We start from the raw sequence: 11,384 nt of genomic DNA, 5'->3' as shown, positions 1-11,384 counted from the left end.
GTTAATGTTGAAAATTTTCAAGCTCTGGATGACCAATGGAACAAATATAGAGTTGGCAATATCCCACAGAAGAAAAAAGATCTTCTCAAATGATTGGAAGGTCTAGATAGAGCAAGAAGCAAAAAAGACAACCAATATTTACAGAAAGTAGAAGCTGAACTTTGGAAGGAATACAACAAAACTCTTAATCTAGAAGAGTTATTGTGGTACCAAAAATCACGCTGCAACTGGCTTTAATGGGGGGATAAAAATAGCATTTTTTATCATGCCACAACTAAATTGAGGGGGAGGAAAAATAGGATTGACTCCCTTCAAAATCAGGCAAGAGTTTTGATTGAAAACTAGGAAGAACTAAAGGATATGGCTGTTGAGTTTTACAAAAATCTATTCAATTCTGACCATACACAACTCCACTGGTGAGATACCATCTCATCTTTCCTAAACCTTAACAATAAGGAAAAACAATCCTTGCATGCGACTGTTATTGCTGAAGAAATTAGAAGAGCAGTGTTTGATATTGGTTCTATGAAAGCACCTGGACCTGATGGCATTCATGCCTTCTTGCATAGTAATATTGGCATATTTTGGGTGAGGATATTATAAAACTAGTGCAGAATGCTTTCTCCAATCCTGCTGAGATTTGTAAGATTAACCAAACCCATCTTGCTTTAATTCCTAAATCTGAGCATCCTGTTTGCATGAAGGACTTTCATCCTATTTTACTATGTAACGTGAGTTATAAGGTGATATCAAAGGTGCTAACTACAAGAATTAAGACAGTCATGAACAAGCTAGTTGGGGACCATCAAAGCAACTTCATTAAGGGAAGACAGGGGAGTGATAATGTCATTATGGCCTAAGAAGTAGTTCATACTATAAAGACTAAGAGAACTAAAAACAGGTTAATGGCAATTAAAGTTGACCTAGAAAAAGCCTATGACAAGCTTGAATGGGACTTTGTTAAAAAAGTCTTACATGAAATGGGGTTCGAAAACAATATGATTGATCTTATTCTTTCCTGCATGAAAAGTTCCATAATGAGAATCTTATAGAATAGGGGACCTACAAAAGAGTTCAAACCTTCACGTGGATTAAGGCAAGGTGACCCAATCTCTCCATATATCTTTACTCTTTATATGGAGAAACTGAGCCATATGATAAAAAATGAGATCAAGAATAGAAATTGGAGACTAATCAAGCTGGCTAAACATGATCCATTGATCTCACACCTTTTTTGTAAAGCTTTGGCCACTTGATAAACAAGAAAAAATCTAAGATGTGTGTTTCTAAAGCTATCTACTTCTCTCGAGCATTGAACTTGAGTCAGGTTTTGAACATTGGGATCACAGGAGACCTTGGGAAATATCTTGGTGTTCCTCTATTTCATACTGAAGCCTCCTGCACCCACTTTAAGCCAATCTTGGGTAAGGTGTAGAAGAAGCTATCAGGTTAGAAAAGCAAGCTCCTAACTTTGGCTAGAAGATCTGTTCTTATCAAATCGGTGCTCACAGCTCTCCCAAATTATCATATGCAATTGATGTTCCTCCCAAAAAAAAATTCTGAATGACATTGAAAAAGCTAGTAAATCTTTCCTTTGGGGGAGTTTAGAGGAGAAAAGGAAAATACACCTTGTTTCATAGGAAAGTGTCAAGCAAAAATGAGAAGAAGGTGGATTGGGGGTGAAAGATCTTTCTAGACAAAACCAAGCATTCATTCTCAAACTTTGTTGGCACTTAGTAGCCAATAAAGAAGCCCTATGGGTGAGAGTATTGAAGTCTAAATATAAATGTGGCTGTACAAGTGTTCCAACAGTTCATAAAAGAAAGCATTCCTCTAAGACTTGGAAGAGCATAAATAAAGTTTAGGAGAAATTTCTAGAGGGACTGGGTACACGGTGCATACTTAGGAAATTATCCAACTTTTGGTGTAAAAATTGGTCAACTATGAATACACCTTTGATCACACTGATAAAGAATAATACGGTCCCAATAAATCTTACAGCTGAATTTGATCAGTTTATTAAAAGAGATGGCACTTGGGATCATTATGAAATGATGCAATGGCTTGATTACTCTACTGTGAGTCGAATTACTAACAGTAGCCCACCTAGTGAGATCAGAGGAAGAGTGAGTTTTGTGTGGAAACCATCCTCGAATGGTAACTTTAACATATCTTCTGCATATAATTTTACCTCTACAGGTACAGCAACAATGAAGGACAAAATCTGGACTAAACTTTAGAGGTGGAATATTCCAGAGAAGATCAAGACTTTCCTTTGGCTCTTGGGCAAAGACAGACTTCATATAGCAAGTTTGAGGGAGAAGATAAATATCACGGATGCTAATCAATGTCCCTTGGGATATGGGGAAGCAGAAACAGCCATGCACATTGTACGTGACTGTTGTATTGCTCAAGAATTGTGGAAACAAATTGTGAAAGCTGATCTCTGGATATAATTTTTAAATCTTGGATGATTAGAATAGATCAAATAGAACTCTACAAATAAAGCAAGCTCATACTCCAATTTGCACCTCTCATGGCCAGTATTATTCGCCTACATGTGTTGGAAACTTTAGGTTACACGATGTAAAAATGTCCTTGATGACCAGAGACAAATTATCCAACCTGACCCAAAGAAATGTCTGTTGAAAGCCTCCATTGATTCTCGATAGCTGGAAAAACTCAAAATAGATCGTTCTTTGTCTAATGGCACGGAGTCTTGTCACCCAACTTCACAAGGAGCTATAAGACTTGATGTTGATGGTTCTTGTCAAAATGAAGTAGCAACCTATGGAGGATGTATCTCAGATGACAATGGAGTTTGGGTTATGGGCTTCAATTCTAAGCTTGAGAATTATCCATCCACCATTGCTGAAGTTCTAGCAATTTCTGAAGGCCTTAATCTCTGTAAGATTAAGGGGTTGAAAAACATTGAAGTATACTTGGATAGTGTGGAAGAAATCAATCTCCTCACGAGAGGATACCATGAGGAGCACCCTTATAAGGACATCATTCAAAATGCTTGCAATCTCATTCATAGAGATTGGTCTATTTCTATTAATTTTGTTTCTAGGGATGTTGTAACATCTCAATTTAAATTTTAATAGTTAATTTTGGTTAATAGAAATTTTGAAAAATATTTAAAGGTAAGAAAATTAGTAAGAGATGATTATTAAATCTAACTTAGAATATAATTATAAATTAAAATAAAAAAATTTAAAAAAATAATTAAAAAATATTATTAAATTATTATTATTATAAAAAAAGAGAAAAGGCATGGAAAAACAAAACAAAACGAGAAGAACAAGAAGAATTTCGGCGTTTCCGCGTGCTATCATTACATATATATTATAATAATAATAAAAAGGTAGAGAGGAAAGAAGAAATAATAAAAAAAAGATGTGAGACCCACTGAATTTTTATAAAAACTCACTTGTTCCTTCATTTCTTCATTTATTCCTTCGTGCGCGCTGAGGTAAAGAGAACGTGAGTCGCAGGTGCGAAATATCTAAATTTTTAAGGTAAGAGTTTTTAATAGGATATTTAGGGTGTGATTTTAAGTTTTTCAAGATTAAGTAAGTGTTCTAAAAATTTTTCTTAGTCATCCTTCCTCTTTGGTTTATGATTTTGTAGTGGTAGAAAATTTAAGATTTGGAAGAGGGATGAATTTATGTTGAATGAATATGGTTTTTGAGGTCGTTAGTAGTATAATAAATATTCTAGAGTATAAATTTGTGGCTTATGGATCAAATTCTAGACTAGATCTGAAAATATATGTTGATTTATTGAGGTTTAGATGATTATTTGGAATGAAAAATAAATTATTATGGCTATAGGATTATGATTCTAAGCTAGAGACTCAATTTTTAATTTTTGAGTATTTTAGGTACGAATTTATGAAATAAAAAGAAAATTTTGATAATAAAAATTAGTTTAGAAGTTGATTTTTAGATTATTAATGTTTATTGATAATTAAAAGAGGAGTTAAAAATTTTACTTAATAGTATTAACTATAGATTTGTATTAAGATTGAGATTAGGAATTATGTTATATTTTTAATTCTATTATTAGAATTATTTTATTAGTTTCAAAAAAATTGAAACTAATATTTATAAATAATATGTTATTTGTAGATTGTATTACTGGTGAAGATTGTGGTGAGAGAGAAATTTTAAGGAATAATTTATTGAAAAAGCCACAAGGTAACCATGCTTTTAATTTGTGATTAATGTTACTTCATGTTAATTGGGTGATTATTGAGAAAATTATGAATTTTGTAATATTGTATAATTGTGCAATATTATTATGAATTTGTTTAATTATTATGGGAGGTGTTGGGAGACTTGCTATTATTGTTGTATTTATGTGCCATGTGGTACGCCCCTATTGGAGCTTAATAGGTGGCTTGTAAGGGCTCGGGCTAATCTACCTTTGGCCGGGTAATTTAGCACCGAATGAGGGCTACGGCTCGAGGTTAATGGAGGGATATAAGAATGATTGTTTGTGTGTATTGTAATATTTCTTATATTTGTTGAAATTATATTATTTTTAATTCTCACTTAGTAAGCACACACTTAACTGTTTGTATACACTATCATAAATTGAATTTGATTACTGGGACTTTTGAGTCTCATTATGTGGTTAACAATTTTCAGGAGAAGAGCCACGAGTGACACGTGGAGAAGTCCCAAGGCTTAGTGGTTTAGATCCACTGTCTCTTTTAGGTATTTGATTTATGATTTATAATGTATTATATTGCCAATATTAGGGCTTTTTATTTATTGTCAATTATATGAATATATAAATGTAATCATGCCTTTCAAACTATTTCTATTTTTGGTATACTTTGGATGACTGTAATTTTAATATTTGATTTACTTTGGGTTGGTTAAAATGGCATGATTATGAGACCAAATAACTGCTTGTATTGAAAATTGATAAATTATTTAGTTTACTTGTTGGGAGTATAAGGATGGACAAATGTGATTTAGTTTACTTGTTGGGAGTATAAGGATTGATAAATGTGATTTAGCCTAGTGGCATGTGGGAGGTAAAAATTTATTTGAAATGTTATATTATGTGAGTTGAAGCCAATTATAAAATATTTTATATTGAAATTATTATATAAAAATATGTTGGGTGGCTGTAACCCAACTATGGTTGAGTTAAATTATTTAAAAAAAATTTAGTGTGTTACAGATGTCATTAGTCATGCCCATTTTCTTGTTAGTGAAGCTCATTTTATGGAGAGTTCATTTTGTTTCTTTGATCATCCCCCACCTAATATTACTTTAGGAGGCGTATGATGATTAAGTTGACTCTCTTCGGTCTTGTATTTGCTTTGTTGTACTGTCTTATTTGCTGACTGTTTATGAATTTTAGTTTTCATTCAAAAAAAAAAAAGTCACCTTGGCCTCAACTAATTGTGGAAGTAAATATTTATTCACTTGCGAACTAATCAAATCTGACTATCACGTGTGAACTCGATATTAGATTTTTTATATTGAGTTTGTTTAAAGATAGTATACTCCACAAAAGTAACTTAAATCATTTAACTAGATACTTTTTAAATTTATATATTTATAATCTATTTTCTAATCCTTACATGTAGAGCTTCTTTTATGTTCTAATTTCATTAGAGTATTGTCGCCTATATTATTGCATGATGAGCAATACTAAAGAGAGATTTGGCAAATTGGTAAATTTTTTTTTTTTGGTCAAAATATTAAGTACTGATATGAAGGAAAAAGGCAGCCACTTAAGATATAGAAAAGGAGCTAATCCTTGCTGGTAAAAGAAACAGAGTGTTGCAGGTGACATTTAAAATAAGTTGGAAAAATATGAGAGTCGCCTCTAGTAGCCTTTTAAGAATGCAAATTGGTAATAAATTTAAAGTGCTTTAGTGATGAAGCAGAAGCAGAAGCAGAGCAGGATTCCAATGGCATGCTCACGCTCATCTATTACTTGGTTGGAGATACCCTTCCACCATTCTTATTGGTTCAAGCAAGCCTTGCGCCGCAAAAGAGACACGGGAAGTGACTCTATATTTAGTATTTATTACTCACTTTTCTTTGTTTTTTTTTTACTATTTTTTTGGGTGCTTCCAATCCATTACTTTCTTGCCTCGCCTTTTGCTACATGTACGTTGTAGTTTAAAATTTATATTTAAAAGAAAAGGTATATTTTATGTTTACAAGTTGGAATTGTTTTGAATTATGTAATATTTTCAATGTTTTCCAACGTTTAAAATTTTTATTTTTGTCCTATGAAACGTACAATCTCTTATGTTATTCGCACAATTTTTCCCTAATTCTTGTTTAAGAAATAATCCCACCCCACCACGGTGTTAGAACTTCATGGTTTCATCGAAGTTAAATAAACCACGAGGGAAAAAATTGGGATAGCTTTCATGTTTGGGATCGGATGTATGAAAGGGTTTAGCCACATTATTTTTAAATGCATCAAGAAATTGTTAAGACTTGATATACTTTTCGGTGTAAAGTCAGAATGGGAATAAAAAATGAGAAAAAAAATAAACATAGAATAGCTTTCCTGAAAAATTATTCCCCTGAACATGGTTAGAAAGTGTGCACAGCTAATTTGCAATATTCTGAATACATAAATTTAATGGTAAATAAGCAAATTTTTTTTAAAAAAAATTAGATTGAATAACACCATACACTCTGAACTCATTATTATTCAAACTATTTTTTAATTTTTAAAAATAATACAATCAAAATTCTCTATAAACAAAAGATCATTAATTGACTAAAAATTAAAAAAAAAAGATATTAAAATTACAGAAAATGATAAAAAAAATTAATTTTGTCATTTTTAAAGTCTTTTTCTATCATTTTTCAATCAATTAGTAGTCAAAATTAATTCTATTTTTTTACTCCTTTTCTGTCCTTAAAAAAAATCAAATTACACTATTTTCAAAAGTTAAAAGAATAATTTACATAACAAATGAATTTTAAATCTATAACATTACTGAACTTAAAGTTCAAGACAAAATTTGCTCACTTACCCTACATTCAACTTTTCGCCAAAATAAATACACAGCTTGTTTAATATGCTCAAAACTTAATACAGAATAGCTCACAGCAACAGGTACAGGTTTGCCCATTAAACTTGAGATTGCGAACAAAATTCCCCTAAAATTTATATAATCAAAAGGATGGTACATATTATGTTTTTGAATAATCACTGCTACAATCTCAAGCATGATAGCTAAATACAATCTAGTCAGCACAGCGACAATCAATGCCCTATCAACCAGAGATCATACAGTTCCACTTATGTATTGTACGTCTTTGAAGCCAACAGCATCGTCATCACCATCACTCTCTAACATTGCCGTATCAACCAGGGTCTGCGTGGCCCCCAAAAAAAAAAATTGTAAATATAAGCCCCCACTCACCAGCAGATCCATTTGGGACATTATGCAGGAAGGAGGAGGAGTTCAATGGCAAGTTAGCAACTAGATTTCTAGATGAAATAAGATCATTATAACATCAAAAATGAATTTAACAACATATGTTCACTGCAATTCAAGTCTTCAAGGTAAACAAGCAACGCAAAATAGGATATAATTTGCACAATTAAACCAACCTGAAGTTCTTTTTCACAGGTTTTTAGTCGCTCTGTATAATCTTTCACTTGCGTAAAACATTTGTGCAGCTGAAGATTTTCCCAAACCCAATGTCAGCATTCATGAATTAGACGTCAGAATGATAATTCAAAGCAGCTAATATTTAACTAATTTTACCTTGGTCAACTGCACGTGACGATATGAAGAATGTTTCTTTGCATTAATTAATGCATCCTCCAGTTTCTGCAGTAGTTCACATCTTCTAGGTCAGAAACATATTTTTTGTTCAAGCATGGGCAACCAGATATTGAAGAAATGTAATGCTTAAAAAAGGAGAAACGCACCCTAGAACGCTTTTGTAACTCCGGTACAAGTTGTCGTTTCTCTTGTAACTTCTCTTTCAACTGAGAGACCTGAAAAACCAGTAAATTTCAATCCCCCGAACTATTATCAACACAGCAGAAATAAAAATAACGAATGGAGGGCTAAATCATAACGCTAGACTTTTGTTTTAATCATCCAACTAACGACATCCTCAAAAGGCATCTAAGCAAGAATTAAAATTGTGGATTACTCTGATGAGAGAAAATGCTAATCCCTCAAAAAAAATACATTTGCTTTAATTGATTAAAACAAAACCATAGTTTGTCACACCATCGCAGGGGATGGGCAAGAACATATTTTTGATCATTTATTAAAAATTGACATGATATGTTCATTCAAATTATCACAAACCTCTTTTTTCAGTTGACCAAGCCTTTCAGTTGACCTCTCTAATTGATCTGCAATCTGGAATCCACATGTGAAATATAACAGAAATGTTCCACAATCAGTTTAAGCTTATCCATGAATTAAGAAACCTGCAAAAGGAATTTCCAAATGCTTACATTACCTCATCATTGCGGTTACCATTAGAGTCTGAAGAAAAATCCATGTTAGGTTGTTTTGTAATATTCAATCTGGCAGAGCAGACAGAAATTTGTCCGGTTAGGGGGGAAAACATAGACAAGGTATTCAAACTAAGCTATCTCTTACTAGATTCAACTAAGGAAGACTGGTTGCGGCTCAACTGATGACAGAACAAGGTGTTAAAGTTTGTGAAAACAACATCTCCAATACAGCCCTCCACTGATTACAAATTAAGCACCATAATTTTCCGCAAGATACCACCATGCCAATAATAAAAATGACCTCAGAATCAAAGGCACTTATACTGATCCAATATATTTTATACATGTTTCCAGAGAGAAATCATGCCATTACCTCATTGCTTATATATATAGTAATAAAAAAAAAATCCAACGGATATGTTTTAATGAAAATTCCAACAAAAATACACTTGTCACATTTGGACATAGCTCTCTTCACAATCTCAGACAGTATCAAGCATTAAAAGGTTCCTACCATAAATTTTCTCCATTTTCTTCTAGAACTGTCAACAATAGGAAGCAGTGAAGATGAGTTTTTATTCTTGTTTAGGAATTGGAAACAGTTAAAACATGTATCAGGCAAAGAGATTCAAGCACATTGACAATGTGTGTTCATTAAAGAAGGGGAGATGAACTGTTACTCTTGTTCAGGAATAGGAAACACTTAAAAGGTGTATCGAGCCAACAGATTTAAGTACATTGACAATGACAATGAATGTTCACACAAGAAGTGGTATGAAAGCAATGTCTAGATAATAACGCTTTCTCAACAAGAATATAATCCCTTCTAGTGGTTTTGAATTTGAATGCAGCAATAATAAATATACAAGACAGGCACATGCAAATGGGCATGCTACAAAGCAAAAAAAGGGAAGGAAGAAGAGCAAAGTTGAACTTACCCATTGTTTCTCCTTGAGTGTTCATTTCTTTCCCCATCAAAACTTCTGTCAGGATCATAAGTTCTGTCCATCTTCCTGTCCGTATCAAAATCCAGGTTATAGTCTCTATGTGTAGCTTGACCATGTACTTTGCTGTGTTCTTGTTCATCATCTGCCAGATGTCTCTCTTGACTTCGATCTTTGACATGCAAAGGTTCTCTTTCTTGATCATGATAATGTGTGTGGTCATATCTTCCATCCCCTTCATGCTCAAAGTCTCGAGACTGGTCACGCTCTCGAGACCTATCACGCTCGTGAGACCAACCACTATTCCGATCCCTGTGCCTGTCCCTGTCATGGTTATAATCTCGGTCTCGATCTCTACCACGATCCCAATCTCCATTCCTATCAGTATTATGATGAATAAGTTCTCTGCCAAAATTTGATCTTCCACCTCGAGTCCTCACCCCATTTACTTTAACCACACGCCCATCAATGGTCTGATTCAGAGCAATAGTACGTCAAAAGTATAAACATTTAAAAAAAAAAATCATAAGATATTGGCATTTCCTTTTGTTCAATAATACCTTCTAAGAACTCCACTTTAGAAACAAGAAAGGAGGGCAGCAAAGATGCTCAGAAACCATAAAGGTTCAAGCTTATGATTTATTCAATCATTCGTTGAATAAACAAAGAGAAAGAAAAATTAACAATTCCATACCCTGCCATTCATGTCATTGATTGCATCAACCGCTGATCGAGGATTTGTGAAAGTTACAAAACAATAGCACTTGCCCCTAGTCCGGATATCATTAATAATCTGCAAGTTGAACAGGAAAATGAAATCAATAATCCCAATCCACAAAACTTCCACGCGCATGAGCAGTAAATAACGCTACTAAGTAGCTAGATTATTATCTTTTCCATGTAACATAACAACCAACGACTAAAACATAAACAAACGAAATCGATGTCATAACTTGCCCGCCTGTAGCATCAGAGTCGAAACGAGGTAAACAACACAGCTCAGTTAATAAAAAAAAGCGAAATTGGCGGCGGCGTCCGCCTAAGAGGACTTAACCCCGAAACTAATATGCTGACCGAATCATATTGTTTTGCACAAGTACAGTCACCGTCTTGATAATACTGGAATCACAATGTTTTAAGCCGAACTATCCTGCGCAACTAATCTCAAAAGATAGCAACTCCAGACTACAACAACGGCTAGTAGAGTTCTATTAGCGAAAAACCTAATTGGTTTAAACCCGAAATACAAGAATGATAAAAGTTGGGGCGGCGAAGGAGCGGAAGAAGATAGAGAAGCGAGAGACCTTGACATCAAGAATGGCGCCATACAGATCAAAGACGGAGCGGATGGTATCTTCGGTGGCATCGTAGGGAAGACCTCCAACGTAAATGGAGCTCTCGTCGTCAATCGTCATTGTGCCCAGTCTTCGCCCTTGCTCTCTCACTCAGTCTTCCCACTCCTCGATTATTTCTTTCCCCTCTTCTTTTATTTTGGCCAAATTTCTTGCCCCTCTTCACGCCCGATTTTTTCCCACGGAAATAGATTTCGTCAAGAAAAATTAATCAATCCTAATTTTGTTTTATGATTTTTTTCAAATAAGCCCTCGTGCTTCGAAAATTTACAACAAATGCGATGTAGTCCTTGTTGTTCGCAAAATTAGTCCCCAAGAGTTGAATTTTTTTACAAAGCTATTAGCTATCAAACTATATTGGGGCGTATTTGTAGCATGACTTCTGCTAAATTAAGGTTTTATTGGAGGGTTTTGGAAGAAAGGAGATTATAATTACTTCGATTTTTCTTAAAAAATATGAGAAGTTGGGTTAGAAAAATTTAATCAATTTATTACAATTCCATAACTCCACTTATCAAATTTTTTTAAAAATAAAATTATTAGAAACTCCACTTTCTCCAAGACATTTCAAAACCAAATATGATGTCAGGGAATATCATTCTTAAAT

General features: G+C 33.6%; 1 protein-coding gene across 1 annotated transcript; it reads right to left on the bottom strand.

The window, feature by feature from the left end:
* Window positions 1-6,967: 6,967 nt before the first annotated feature.
* On the bottom strand, window positions 6,968-10,924 carry LOC129320622 (uncharacterized). The gene is made up of 9 exons (XM_054966151.1): window positions 10,730-10,924; window positions 10,120-10,218; window positions 9,420-9,898; window positions 8,484-8,550; window positions 8,327-8,380; window positions 7,936-8,004; window positions 7,769-7,834; window positions 7,612-7,680; window positions 6,968-7,372 (listed from the first exon to the last, which is right to left on the bottom strand). Exons 1-9 carry the CDS (start codon window positions 10,838-10,840, stop codon window positions 7,283-7,285), a joined length of 1,104 nt encoding a protein of 367 aa, XP_054822126.1. The 5' UTR covers window positions 10,841-10,924; the 3' UTR covers window positions 6,968-7,282.
* Window positions 10,925-11,384: the final 460 nt, after the last annotated feature.

The sequence above is a fragment of the Prosopis cineraria genome, unplaced genomic scaffold (genome assembly GCF_029017545.1).
Source record: "Prosopis cineraria cultivar Desert tree isolate PC_DT_omini unplaced genomic scaffold, ASM2901754v1 PC9, whole genome shotgun sequence".
In the NCBI taxonomy this organism is placed as follows: domain Eukaryota; kingdom Viridiplantae; phylum Streptophyta; class Magnoliopsida; order Fabales; family Fabaceae; genus Prosopis; species Prosopis cineraria.
This window is presented reverse-complemented; position numbering and strand designations above follow the sequence as displayed.